Raw genomic sequence first — 15528 nt, forward strand, 5'->3', positions numbered from 1 at the left:
TATGCTCACACAAACACATCCATAGGTGTGCTAGCCATGTCCCGCACGCACGCACGCACGCACACGCGCACACACACGCACGCACACGCGCACACACACGCACACGCACGCACGCACGCACGCACGCACGCACGCACGCACGCACACACACACACACACACACACACACACACACACACACACACACACACACACACACACACACACACACACACACACACACACACACACACACACACACACACACACACACACACACACTCATCTTTCTATCAACCGGGCCAGGCATGCATTCCTCTGAGCGGCACAAACCAGGTTTCACCATAGCATCTTCAAGGGAATTGATTCAAGCCATCTGACTATGGAATTTGACTATCTCCCAATGCACGCACGTATGCGCACACGCACAAACACACGCACACACATACACACGCACACACACACACTGCAGAAAAAAACAACAACACATAAGACGTCAGTCCTTAAGGTCCTTTAGTTACAGTATCTATTTTGACACATTGTAGGCTGCCCTTCACCGTCAGCCAAAGGTGTACAGTAGTGAGGCAAATTAACCCTCCGTCAGAACAACAGGTGCAGCATTAATTACATTTGTAAAAGACTAAACCACACCGTAAAACCGTCCGTGTTCATTTAACTCTTGAGAGTGTACAAATGTAAACCAAAACATTTTGTACACTCTCAGTGTTAAATGAACAACACAATTTTATTGTGGGCTATTTGGCTGTTATTATTTAGGAAGTACAGTATAGCCCTATAGGTCACAGAAGGAAACACGCGGAACAAATGTTTCCATATACCAAGGAGATACAACACAGAAACTATAGGACCGTGTACTTTGAGAGGAATGTGCAAATACTCAAGTCCACAATTTCAGAACCTCACTCACGCTGTTTTCTGGGCAGATATCACGGGAGTCAGTGTAGCCGAACAATTTTAGATAAAAGTCATACGGTAGATGCATGGGATAAGACGGGATAAGCTTGAATGTCGCTGTGTACAGTTGTGCAGATTGTGTCGGAGGTCGGTCCTCTCCCTGGGAGGTGTGTGCGTGTCAGCAGCACCACACCATAGTAGCGTCTGTCCCAGTGGTGGCGCATGCAGTGAAACGTCCACAGTGTCGTGTTGATTGGCTCTAAAAAGAACATAAATACTGCTTCCTATTTTCTCATCATGTCCCCCCTGAAAGATTAATCAGCTGAAAAGAGATGCAGAGAGAAACACAAAGTTAAGATGTGATAATGTAACACGAGAAGAGTGAAACAGTTCCAATGTTACAAATACACATAGCTGCATGAGACTTTGGTTTTTGACTCTCGGTGTAATGGTTGGAGCTGCATATCTGGGTGCAGACCACGGCAATGCGGCTTTGATTCAAATATTTAAATTCAGGATTCCCTTTGCCAAACCGAAAACTGCTCAATCTGGGGGAAATCTGGAGACAGATAGAAATACGCATGCGAGCGAACACACACGCACGCACGCACGCACGCGCGCGCACACACACACACACACACACACACACACACACACACACACACACACACACACACACTGCACACACTCTCTCTCTCACTCACTCGCACACACATGCACGCATGCACACAATTTTCTGAGGAGCAGAAAAGCTTGTAAAACTCCAGGGCTGTGCATGTATCTAGAATGGAATCCAGCCTTGATAATATACAGATAAGCTCCACTGTGACAAATAACTGCATGAGGTATACAATTTTCAGCAAAAATCCTTGATTATAGTGATTAGAATTTCTGAATTATATTCATGCGCAGAACATAAAGCATTTTCAGAACCACGCAAGTAAAGTGCAGATGGGAGTGCAGGTACGGGAAACTCTTCCAAAATGAGGTCAGAGATTCTCTCATGTTTCAGGCCATATACATTCATATTTCCCCCAAAACATGTAAAGGAGCTGAAACAGTTGTGTGTCTTGTCCCTGTAAAACAGTGGAGAGTGGAGACATACGGTACAGTTACAGTGGTCAACAAGCTTACTCAAGTACTCAATTGTTTTACTTAAGTAATAGTACCAATACTGCAATTTAGAAGTACTTCGTTACAAGTAAAAGTACGGAATTGAAAATGTACTTGAGTAAAAGTACAAAAGTATCAGCATCAAAATGTACTTGAAGTACTGAAAGGAAAAGTACTCATATTGCAGAATGTCCCATTTCACAAGTTCAAAATGTGTACAAAATCTATTGAAAATAGCCGATCTACAAGCTCGGCTATTTTCAAATTGCCAAAATGTATAGCGTTGAAGTGGTTAATCTATGTTTTCTAATCAAAATTAAAATCTCCAAAGTAACTAGTAACTAAAGTTTTCAAATATTTGTAGTGAAGTAAAAGTACAGATTTTGCCTTTGAGATGTAGTGGAGTAGAAGTACAAGTATTGAAATTTGGAAATACTCAAGTAAAGTTTGCATATTAGCTGGGCAGTGGGCACACTACAGTATATGCAATATGTAACATAAACAGACCCATCTCCCTCACTGTTACACTATCATTTTTCCCTACCATATTATTTTCCAATACCACACGCACGGACACATGCACGCATGCACATTAGAAACTGTTGCAAAATTTCAACACAATGAGGATCGAGCCCTAAGATGGATGTTCCTTTTCCTAATGGCTGAACTGGGAGGAATAATGTGTCCCTCGACATGCATTAGGCCGGTTCTCCAGGTAAAAATTATCACAGATGAGGGAAAGATTTTATAAAATAAAGAGGTTGGGGCGACCAACCTCCTAGCCGGACCTCAAGATCAACACCAAATTAGCAAGGAGGATGTAGTAGACATGTTCTGACATGTTCCATCAGGCATACAGTACATCGTGAATGAAGCATTGCTTCTTGAGTTGAGACATGAAATTTGATCTTATACGGAATATACGCCTATCTTATAATGGGGCTGGTATAGAACGGTTTGATGTATGACACACAAACACACACGCACGCACACGCACACGCACACGCACACACACACACACACACACACACACACACACACTCTCACCGTCTTTGCGCAGGAAGCACTTCCAAAGACAGAAGCAGAGAGACATGACCAGCAGAGCTGCCACCGTGGTCACTGAGATCAGGATGGTGAGAGCAGTCCCAACTGTATACGAGAGAACGAGACAGACAGACAGACAGACAGACAGACAGACAGACAGACAGACAGACAGACAGACAGACAGACAGACAGACAGACAGACAGACAGACATGATTAAGTCATATCTCATTTGGTAAACATGCAATTTTTAATATTAACCTGTTTAGACCTGAGAACCGATTCTACAAATGTCTTCTAAATCCTGACAGTTTTCTGAAAAACCCTATGTTTCTATGTCAGTGGTTCTCAAACATTGTCATGTCAAGGACCCCCAAAAATATATGTATTTGGCCGTCGACCCCCATCTGAACATATGTTGTTCCAGGGACCCTCCAGAAGCAAAGATTTGAGTTAAAACGTTGGCTGTGAAAGGCCAATTCAAAGATTTGCGCCACATTTTCACGATTTTTCAAAAACAGCAGACCTACAAGCTCGTAGCGCGGCACTCGGTGCCGCACTACGAGCTTGTAGATCTGCTATTTTTCAATAGCTATAAAAGTATAACATAATGCTTAAAACACCAAAAGGGGTTCCCGCCCAAAATCGGTTAAGCTATGTAATCCATGTGGTGGGTCCTCCCGAACACGCTGTCTCCTGTATGAACCAACGTCTGATTAAATTTGAGTTAGATTTGATTTGCGGCATTATGGGGCAAATGCTGTACGTATGACTGTCTAGCATTCTCGCACTCCTGACCAATATGTGAAAACAAGGTAAACTGTGGTTTCCTGCTGTTCATCAAACATGACGCACACACACACACGCCCATGATGACCCCAGTCACCATGTGGCACAGTATTAAGCAATATGAACAAGATGTTCTGTTGTGTTTTCAGACTCGCATTATGGTCCGTTTTTCTCAATGGATTTGTCATCTAGGAGGGTTGTTAAAACAAATTTAGCCCCCATGTAAATCACATTAGTTTTGCACAAAAACACTCCTTGGGCTAAAAACAGCCCAAGGACAAAATGTGATGAGGTCAGCACATTTGAGCACATTTGGGCAAGTGGCTATGGCCGTTTTTAGCCCAAGGAGTGTTTTTTGTGCAAAACTAATGCTTGGAATGGATTCAGAATCATGAAAACCCCCTAGTTTGATACGTTCACATGCTATTGAAAGCAGAATGAATTTGAGGTCATTTTGCCTTATAGAGGGTATGCGCATGCTTAAAGTGAATGGCACATCGAGTGGCAAATCGAGTGGCAAAGCAACATGCAAAGTGAGTTTAAAATTGTTTAACGTTGTTTAATGCAATCAGATAGGACTTTTCTGTTTGGATGTATGGGCTGTCAAGGCCAGAAAGTAGTTTTTTGCCACTCAGTAGGCGTTCCTGCATAACTTCCGGGTTTGATGACGATGTCACACGCATACCCTCTATTGTGCCTTAAAAGGTTGTTGATGGTGGCCATATGGATTTGGGGCTCTCATGAATTCCCCCCCGCATTTTTGCGATTTACATGGGGGCTCAATTTGTTTAATAACCCTCCTAGATGACAAATCCATTGAGAAACTGACCTTCATTTGCTCTCCGCGGTCACGGAACTGCCGTAAACGACCCAACTATTATGTTCACTGTATGAGCAAAATAATGGTTGTTTGGGAACAACTCAGAAGGGGGATCAGTTGAGGTATGTGCCAGTGTCAGAACTCCTTTATACTTGGCTATCATAGCCAAGCTAACAATCTCCAGGCTTTGCTGCACAGCAACACTGTTCAGTTGTCTTGGCTGTACAGCCTGGCTTGGTCAGGCTGCTGTTACAAAAAACATCTCATGTGTTGATAATACGTGCGTTGGGCCAGAGAAAATAAAGATATATGATGTTATTCCAAATGAGCAAGAGAGCCATATCAAGACAAAGAAACAGTGATGTTTGTTGACCAGTGTTGATTTCGTCGGCTAAAACTACCTTTTTCCACTGATGAAAACTAAATGGAAACTAAATAAAAACTCAGCCATGATGACTAAAACTAAGACTAAATATATTGACAATTTCGTCAACAAATAAAAACTAGACTAAAATGTTAGGAAGGGACTAGTGGACTGAATAGGTCCAGTCCAGTATAAGTCATTTTACACTTTCTTGCTGAAAATAGAAGATGTACAAGCTCACAACACGTCGCAACACGACGTGTTGTGAGCTTGTAGATCGGCTATTTTCAGCAAGTGTAAAATCAGTCATTACGACGGCATAAACATTTATTTTAGTTGACTAAATCAACTGTAGATTTAGTCGACTAAAATCATATGATATTTAGTCGACTAAAACTAAGCAAACACTAAAACATTCCAGGTGACTAAAATGTGACTAAAACTAAATAAAAACTATTCAAAACACTGACTAAAACTAAAACTAAAACTGGGACTCACTCTTAGTGTTCATGGACACCGATATCGGCGTCTCCAGCCCCTTATGGTGGACCATGCATTTAATGGAGACATCCTTCAGGAGCCCCGATTGGACAGTGAGCGTACTGATGACCAGCGTGGTCCCGTCTTTCTGGGCGACATGTGTCGTCGTGGGGGGTCCCATGGTTCGGTTGTCCCTCTCCACGTTCCACACGATCTCCGTGGGCGGGCGCGACACAGAGGTGCAGTTGGCCTCGATCACACCCGGGGACGTGGTCTTGTAGCTCACCTGTGGTTTGGGCAGCACTGGAAAAAAAGAAAAGCAAAAATAGTAAATGGTGCATTTACGTAGGGTCCTTTCTCCAATTATAGTTTAGTTTAGTTTATTAAGGATCCCCATTAGTCTACACCGTAGTGGAGACTATTCTTCCAGGGGTCCAGGCAGAAATGACATCAAAATACAAATCATAAAATGCAGTACAGCATGATCCATGTTTATGAACAAACACACAAACCTAAAGAACAACATTTATAACAGTAACATTAAAAGAAAAAAGAAAAACAGATTTGTCAGTCCGAAAATACAAAAAACAAGAACCTAATTTAATATAATTTCCTTTCTGATTATTGCTGCCTTGAGTTTCCTTTTGAAACAAAATGTAGGTCTATTTCTTGTTAGAGTCAAATGTGGGGGGATGGCTCTGTACATGACTGTTTTCTTAAGTGCATTGGTTTTGGGCAGAGGAAAAGTAAAGTGACCATTTAGTGCTAGTCTATAGTATTGTAATCATTATACTTGACAATGTTCAAGAATCATTACATTCACACACATTTATAGGGGTTCATTTAGGGGTTGCAGTGTTGGAACCTTAGAAAAGAGGAGCTGGGGATCAAATCGGGAACCATCCCATTCCAAGATGACCACTCTAGGGAATTTTGTGATGCAGTTGGTATTATTATACACTGTATACACTATAGTATAAAGTTTGCTCAACAGTAAAATGTCTATATGACTAGATATAGTAACTGGTTTGCAGGACCCTGAGACACTTAATAACGTGAACAATTTAGAATTTTATCTGGACCCCCAAACTGTTGCTTAGTGGTACTTCGTTAGATGGGAAACAAATTACCCAAGATTCTGAGTTGCATTGTAGATTTGTAGTGTTATACTAGATATCGGTTATTCTTATCTATCTATAACAAATACCCCTCGTATTCATTTATGCCTAGTTTATAGGCTCCATAGCTTTTTTTTGGGCGGTGCAACACCCGAACACCGGCAGGCAAATGGGTATAAATCAGGCTCGTCTAGAATAATTGTTGACACCTGAGGCAAATACCTTTGCACCAGTGGCGTGCACAGACATTTAGAGGGGCAGGTGCTCAAGTTAAAAAAGGGCACCTTGTGCAGCGCGTGGAACCGGCCGGTTGCCTTAATCCATTTTGGGCGGGAACCCCTTTTGGTGTTAGCATTATGTTATGCTTTAGCTATTGAAAAATAGCAGATCTACAAGCTCATAGCGCGCCACCGAGTGGCACGCTATGAGCTTTTTTTTTTTTTTTTTTTCCAAAAGGGCACATTGCCAAAAGGGCAGGGGGTGCTCTAGCACCCCCTAGTGTCTATCTGTGCACGCCACTGCTTTGCACTATTGAATCAATATGAATTCTTGCATTCTTGAGATCCATATAAAGTAAAGCCGTGGCTGTTTTTAATTCTCTGCTCTTGGGGAGGAAGAAAAGGAATGTTATTCGTTGGAATTGAGAACATTTGTGTTGGCGTAGCATATTTAGCCACAGATATTTGGCCCTGATAGCAGCATGCGTCTTCACAGATGATTATGCAGCGAACTAGCTAGTCATTAGTCAATCTTATTTAGATCGGTTGCAGACGCCCATAGTGCTCTGTCTGCGTCCAAAGCTCTGGTAAACAGGAAAACATTGTCACAGCACATTTACCAGACATTTTGTTAATAATATACTCAAAAACATCCAATTCTGGCCTGGGCCATGGCTCAGTGGTCCAGGCACCTTGGCTGGTAGTCCAGTCTGGCAGTGTGCCGCGGGTTCGACTCCCGATCCCAAATATAAAATAAAGGCGAAAGCCACAAAAAAAAAACATTAAAAAAAACAAAAAACATCCAATTCTAGTGTTAACAGTGTTACTATTTTGGGAAGAATAATCAGACCAAAAAAGGGTGTATTGATAACAGTGAATGACACAGGTTTTACATAATAGCCTAGTGGAGGATTTTCTTCTACCACACTATACGCCATGCATCCTCAATCCTCATGATATCATATTACTGTATATTAGTCTTTTGAAATGTGCTTGTGTGTGTGTGTGTGTGTGTGTGTGTGTGTGTGTGTGTGTGTGTGTGTGTATGTGTGTGTGTGTGTGTGTGTGTGTGTGTGTGTGTTAGAAAGAGAAGAAGACAGAAGCAGGGGCAGGCGTGCATGCGTGGGGTAAGAGAAGCAAGCTATTTGGCAGGCATGGCCAGCAATGAATTGAAAGAAAAATAAACATTATTAAAGCGTTTATCCACAATTCCACTTCTCTTCTTTTCCAACTGTAGAAACGCCTACTGTATAGTTACAACGTCAGACAAAAGCTCTGCTGTTTGTTCAGATAATTGAGAGAGGGGACGGAGAACATGAGAAAAGGGAGAGCGAGCGAGTGCACAAGAAACCAAGAGATGGAGGGCGTCAGAGGCCTGAGGACAGAAGGAATCACTGTCTGTGACAAACAGTGACACACAGTCCCTGACCCCGAGCATTTTCATTCGGCCTCTCACCCACACATCCCCTCCCTGCCTCCACCATTCCACCTCGTTCTCACTTCTCTTTCAAATGGCCCATTCTTCAGACAGAGAGACACTGGGCCTGTGCTTTATGTGAGAGCAAATCAGACACACCAATAACAACAACTAGTGCAACTATACCTCCTTCCTTTGCTGGTCTGCCGGGCGGGCGGGCATGCACACTCAACAAACAAACCCCTTCAACTGATGAAGAATGCGCGGGGCACGTCTGGTCTTCAACCTCCCAAAATGTCCCCCAAGTCTCCCCCCTTTTTTGTGTTTCCTTCACTGGCTTCTGGATGCTGCCCTGCATCCAATTCAAAACACCTGTGATGATGACCTACAAAGCAATCTCTAGGGCGTAGCACCCTTAACCCTCTTGTGGCCAAGCCTAATTAACAGTGGATTGATTCTTCAGCCAGCATTTTTCAAATGTTTAATTTGTCTTTTTAATGCCAATAGAAAAATCCGCGATATACACACTATATCTCATTCTGACGGGGCAAGACCATAGTATTGGGACAATCAGTCCTGATGGTGGCGGTAACGTCACCATTTTGCCGATTCTGACCAAAAGGAGCGAGTGAACGATGACCACATCCGGTTAGGATCAAAATATCCGGCAGTAGCTTTGCTAGTGTGCCACAATGAAAGATGTCCGGAATGCTAAGCTATCATCGTAATTTTCATAACTAAGTCAAATTAAGCTCTAATCAAGCCCAAAACATCGCATTTTACGCAGCGATGCATGCGCGATCACGCGCGTGCGCGATCGACCGTGCACACGCGGATTTTCGGCCGGTTTTAGGAAGATTACATCGGCCGTTAGCCAAATTAGCTAAAAAATGCTAAATTTTGCGACAATAAGCTCCCGATTATTGGGAATCAATCGATTACGTCAATTACGTCAGTGGCCATAAGGGATTTATTGATTTCATTACGTAAGTCAATTACGTCACTGGCCATAAACCAGTTAACTTCAGGACATGAACCACCCCTTCCTTGGCGTTCCCGCACACTTAGAAGAAGACAGAACGTCTGTCCCTCCAGTTCCTTTCTTAAGACACCCTACTCGATCTTCTCCCTCCTAACCCAAGCTGTGGAATGACCTTGATCCCTCTGTCAAGATTTCAGACTCACTCCACCACATTTGCATCGCATTTCACCTCTACAGACTCCACCTCACCCTCTAGCACTCTTCATTCCTCGTATTCCTTCTTTTTATTGATAGATGCTATATGCAGATGTTCTTTATGTATGTTTGTTACTTATATGTTACTTAAACGTACAGTTAATGCTATATGTTTCATCTTTACCTTGTACCCTGCATGTTACTTGGTAGCACTGAATCTTCTTTGCTTTCTACTCAAGTGACGATTACGATTACCCTGTTGTTTGTACAGGGTTGAACTTGTCATTTACTCTGATTTCACACTTGTAAATTACTCTGGATAGGATTGTCTGATAAATGCCTAAATGATGAATTGTAAACATAACCTTGCCACAAAAAGACTGCAAAAACACTACACCAGGCAAACGGGAACAAAGACCCACATTCCTAACCTGTTTCCAATTCCTAATCCTAGACAGCCTACTTTATCCAGCTTTATCTCAGGACTGCCTGTCTGTGAGGCCAGTCTGTCTGTATAGTCATTGCTTACCCCGATGACTTCTCCACCTTCTGCTCTTGCACTACAGGTGTTCTTATATAACCCCTACTTATCAACTCTTTAGAAGACTGTCACACCATTCTCACTCAGACTTTATACACAGTATACGCCCAGCTCATAATGAAGTTAGTTCCTGTGTGTTTTACTGTACATTTTTACTCTACTATCAGACCAGTGTGTTCTCCAGTGGCGTGCACAGACATTTAGAGGGGCAGGTGCTCAAGTGAAAAAAGGGCACATTGTGATCAATGTCACCATGGTCCACATACTGTACAGTGTACACTGTACAAAATAAGAAAAAAAACAAAAACGTTTTTTTCCCCCCCACCCCAAAAGGGCACATTGCCAAAAGGCTCTAGCACCCCCTAGTGTCTATCTGTGCACGCCACTGGTGTTCTCAACGTGAGTCAGCCAAGACTTTTTTCATCAATGAACATTGTTGCGTAGCTCTTTCTCTGTTACTGTATACTTAATATAATTCAGTCAAAAAACGATGTAGAGCTGATATAGAAAAAACTTCCACTCAAAAAGAAAGAAAAATATATATACCGGTATGTAAAAAAACCCCACTTTCCATAAACCAATATATATTTTGTTCGCTGCCCCAACAAATAATTTTCTTATTTAATTTCTCTGCGGGATGCCACAAATATGTAATTACAATTTCTGGCCATAATTAATAATAATAAGATGTGGAAACGTGTATATTACCAAACACAGCGAGGCAGACAGTGGAGCTCTTGGGTCCGCCAGGTTGTGTGTTGTAGAGGCAGGTGTAGCAGCCCTCGTCCCGGATGGCCACGGGCTGGATGGTGAGCTGCGTGTGGGACAGGGAGGCACTGAGCCAGGCCCTGCCCTGGTAGGGAGGCTCGATCATGGGGTCGCTCTTCTTGGCGTAGGAGGCCACCTCACCGGATTCTCCGTGGTCGGGAGTGTGCTTCCACAACACCTGCTCCACCTTTTCGGGTAGACCGTAGGTGCAGGACAGGGAGACCTTCTTGCCACTTAGCGCTGTCTTGTTGCTGTCAATGGTGATATGTGCTGGAAAGACCGGAGAGACCAAAGATTGTGGGATTGGGATTGGGCTGATATAACCCTAAAACCGATGCATTTTACTGGTGTCCACAACATCTGCTTCTGGTTAGTGGAATAAGGCTACCTCCCCCACTCTGTTACACCTAAATGAATGTTACTGGCCAAGTGGCCATGTTCCCATCGTCATCAACCATTCTCATAGTGCAACAAGAAATGAAGAGCACATCCCCACAGATGACTGATTTACTGTTTGTCAGAACTATAGTACTTTTGCCAAGTGGCCAATGCAATGATGGTTCTGATTAGCTGTGCTGTGTGTATTCCAAAAGGGTTGGGGAGCAATTTAAATTAAATACACAAAACAGCAGACTTTTTCTTTTTTAATGAATGTCATATGAGTGCTGCTCATACTGAGTTGAGTAGAAGAATGTAGCAATTCACTAACTTACTGTAGCTAGTCATAAACACTACTGTGTTATGTATGCCTCAGGGTTTTAATGAGGACATGTAGAAAAAGGATACTACAAATAATAACAATAGTTATGTGTATATATATCAAATTATAAAGAAACAACCCCCTGTCAAGTTGACTTTATGCTCCTCTCTATGGATTCTCTAACAGTGGGCCATGAGACAATTCCAGGTGTGCTTTGGGATTTTGTGACAGTCAGTCACACATCATTATCACTGTTCGCTATTAGGCCTATTAATAACTTTGCAAAAAGTTATGATTTTTTAATTTCTCATTTTTATTTACTATATCAGTACCTAATACAGAGACTCCATCCGACAATACACCATCATCATCATCATCATTATTATTAATTTCCCCTCCCCCCAACAAAATCAAATTGTGACAATAGCGCATCTACAATGACCCCCTTTCCACCGGTTGGGAAGGGACTAAATTAATATATGATAACCCTTCCACGGTATAGTAGTTTTTTCAGATGTATTTATTTGTTGCATATTTTCCTATATAACTTTCCAATAAATGTAACATTTGTAATACAATAAATCATTGTCTTTGTGTAAGTAATCAACTGGGGAAGTTTCATGGTGATAACAATTTAACATAGCTATGTGGTTTTGCCCACTCAATTCATAATTACTTTAGTTCCAATTTTGGAGCTCTGGCTCATGGACTAAGAACCACAAAGAACTGAACCGGTTCCCATTCGGTGGAAAAAGGGCCAATGTGTCGCAAATCGTTTTTTCCCCCGCTTTTTCCCCCCCTCTACTATGAATACTGGACATTTTGACTTGCCCACAAAGTTTGAAAACAACTCCTCATGATTAGACAGTACGATATACGGGGTACATATTTATACAGACTATATACTCACAGTTAACAGTGAGGCACGTTTGCGCTTGCTGTGAACCCGAGGGAAGCAGGTCAAAGATGCAGGTGTAGCACCCCTCGTCGCGGAAGCCCACCCTGCGGATGGTGATGGCGGAGCTGTCCCTCGGAGACTGGGCCAGCTCCACGTGGTGCTGGCCACTGATGCTGTCCTTCTGGCCGGGGTCGTAGGTCAGCAGGCTCTTGTTCTGGACGTCCAGCCAGCGCACCTGCCTCAGGGACTCCACCTTGTCCTTGGACAGAGTGCAGCTCAGCGTGAAGGGCAGCTCCACGGGAGCTTCCAGGTGCTCTGGAGCCGTCACCTTACCTGAGAGACACGTATACAAGCACAACCACGTTTGGTTTATTTATTGGTTTATTTAAGTAAAAGTACCAATACTGCAATTTAGAAACTACTTTGTTACAAGTAAAAGTATACGGAATTGAAAATGCACTTGAGTAAAAGTACAAAAGTATTTTCAAATGGCCGAAATGTATAGGGTTGAGTGGTTAATGTATGTTAAAATGGCCAAAGTAACTAGTAACAAAAGTTTTCAATTGCAGTGAAGTAAAAGTACACATTTTGGATGTAGTGGAGTAGAAGTAAAGGTACTGGAAATTGGAAATACTCAAGTAAAGTACAAATACCTCAAACAAATACCTACTTAAGTACAGTACTTAACTAAAAATACTTAGTTACTTTCCACCACTCATGGTCATCACATATAGTACTGTCTATGCCAGTGGTCCGGGGACCCCCAGGGGTCCCTGAAGGACTTCCAGGTGGTTCCCCCAGCTAAATGTGTTAATAGCGTCACAATCACAACCACTTTGCCCTATTTTATAGGTTTTTCGTTGGTATATAGAGGGTATGCGCATGCATAAAGTAAATGGCAGATCGAGTGGCAAATCGAGTGGCAAAGTGAACAACAAAGTGAATTTAATGTTGTTTAAAGTCATTTAATGCAATCAAATAGGACTTTTGGGCTGTCAAGGCCAGAAAAGTATTTTTTGACACTCAGTAGGCGTTCCCGCATAACTTCCGGGTATGATGATGATGTCACACGCATACCCTCTATTGCTAATTGTCATTTTCAACTTGTGCCAGCTAGGGGGTCCCTAAAGCTGGCACAACATCTTTTCAGATGGGGGTTCGGACCAAAATACACATTAAGTTGGGGGTCCTTGACATGAACAATGTTTGAAAACAACTGGTGTATCTAATAGATACACCAGTTGTTCTCAAACATTGTTCATGTGGCATACTCCTACATTGGCATACATACAGCATAAATACATACAGCATAGATACTATCTAGCTGTATGTATGCCAATGTATGCCATGAACTAATCCAGTGCTGCTCAAGTGACATCATTTTTCTGAATAATTAACTTTATTACATACCCTCCAGTCTTGCCACCATTAGTATGGACAAACACAGCTGCAGACCTCGCTGGAAGCACGCCACAGACATCATTACCTGCAGAAATGTTAGTGAGAGGTCAGTGCAATATTTACACTCACATTGGACAGAACCTTTCACCATACACTGCTGTCCGGGTGTGGAAGAACAGCCTATAATAGAGCATGATGTATTTGATTCCATCACAAACAATGGCCTTCAAGCCTTTAGACGCAGAGTTGCATAGACATCTCCTAACCAGCCCTCACATTGACTGTTTGCTATTGTTCACAATTGCATCTAATTAAAATAATAATAATAAAAATCATGGGCACTTTTTAAGTGCATATCTCTGATATGAAGTGGATATTTTTGAAAATTACCCCAAATATTATCTTGGATTAAATGCCAGACAATCAAGAACGTGTTGTGTTTCTATACTGAATAAACATCTAATTTTACAATATATCTCTAATAGGAAGCTATTAAATATCGGTGGTAGTACCAACTTTGGATATTGAACACTTCTGTGGAAAGAAAAGAAAAGAAAGACAACAAACAATTATTATTATTATTATTATTATTATTATTATTATTAAGAACAGATGGTGTTGTTGTCGGTTTTATTTTATTTTAATTGTCATATTGCATCTAGAATTCTGGAGATCAAAATAAATAAACAATGCCTGGTGAAAATGGTATTCAGAACGTTACTGTCTAAATGCCATAACATAATCAGCCCATCGTTTCCAGTCAACACTGAACAATGTGAACAATTACAATGGTTCTTTTGAATAAATGCACCAGTCAAAAGCATGCTAATTCAAGTAAAAGCTTAGCCTTAGAGGGGGGGGGGGGGGGGATAATTGGCATAATCCCCAAAAGTAAAACAAAAACATCAGCAAATAAGGAAAATGTTTTTCCAGTTAATTGTGTGAAAATTACGGGCTTACCTATTTACGTCCTTGCTTAAATTCATGTAATGAAATAAAATAAGCAGCAGCAGATGTGCCCAGAAAAGGTAGGATAACTATATTGTAGGATGTTCTATTCCAGTAAAATCCGGCCCATCCTCAGGATGCCAGTCGCAAACATCCTCAAGTCCAAGTCCAACTGTCCAAGTCAGAGAAGCAGTCTGTTTCCACCAGGCAGCTCCGTCCGTCCGTGCGGTACCGGTACCACTTCTATGACTGACTGACTGGCGCACATCACAGCTCAGACATGATAAATGACCTCAACAGCGTCCCCTGCCGTTATAATCGCACGCTGCACATTTGTGTTCTGAGGAAATGTAATTATGTCTTGACCAATCAGACCATAATATAGGTCCAAATCCAATTGTCTTAGTTTTAAAAGAGCCAACTAAAAGTGTAGAGCGTCCTAAACCACTTAAAATATATATGCGGACTGCGAGCACTACGGCAAAGGTCCTGTAAACTGCGTAAAGGGCATGCCATTCTTTATGTCAAAGTCAAAGAAACTATAATAATTGATTTACAGATCAAGATGGAGTTAAAATGGAGTCGGATTAATACGTAGGAAAACAAAGAAAAGAGGAACGAGAACAACAACAACAACAACATAAAATGGAATTATAGGAGGATGTAAAAACTTTTTTTTGCCGGATTGTTCGTTCATTGGTCCTCTCAGCTGTACCATTGCCGCCCTCTGTGGGCCATTATTGTAATTACAACAACTAACTGCATGATGCCACATATCCCATCTAGCACAAATACATCCACACTTATTAAAAATAAATTATCTAAAAAATATCTTAAAAT

General features: G+C 41.9%; 1 protein-coding gene across 1 annotated transcript; it reads right to left on the minus strand.

The window, feature by feature from the left end:
• Window positions 1-478: 478 nt before the first annotated feature.
• Window positions 479-14992, minus strand: LOC306935714 (OX-2 membrane glycoprotein). The gene is made up of 7 exons (XM_079518891.1): window positions 14701-14992; window positions 13750-13825; window positions 12352-12672; window positions 10682-11011; window positions 5521-5805; window positions 3055-3156; window positions 479-1216 (listed from the first exon to the last, which is right to left on the minus strand). The coding sequence occupies exons 2-7, from the start codon at window positions 13820-13822 to the stop codon at window positions 1209-1211; spliced, it is 1119 nt and encodes a 372-aa protein (XP_079375017.1). The 5' UTR covers window positions 13823-13825; window positions 14701-14992; the 3' UTR covers window positions 479-1208.
• Between the last annotated feature and the right edge of the window lie 536 nt (window positions 14993-15528).

Source organism: Electrona antarctica (assembly GCF_951216825.1).
Source record: "Electrona antarctica genome assembly, chromosome: 13".
NCBI classification, from domain to species: Eukaryota; Metazoa; Chordata; class Actinopteri; order Myctophiformes; family Myctophidae; genus Electrona; species Electrona antarctica.

Coding starts and splice junctions, on each gene's coding strand:
- LOC306935714 (XM_079518891.1), bottom strand. CDS start 13,822: ATGATGTCTGTGGCGTGCTTCCAGCGAGGTCTGCAGCTGTGTTTGTCC. Junction 12,673..13,749: donor AATGGTGGCAAGACTGGAGG/GTATGTAATAAA, acceptor CGTGTCTCTCAG/GTAAGGTGACGGCTCCAGAG. Junction 3,157..5,520: donor GGTGTCCATGAACACTAAGA/GTGAGTCCCAGT, acceptor TCTCGTATACAG/TTGGGACTGCTCTCACCATC.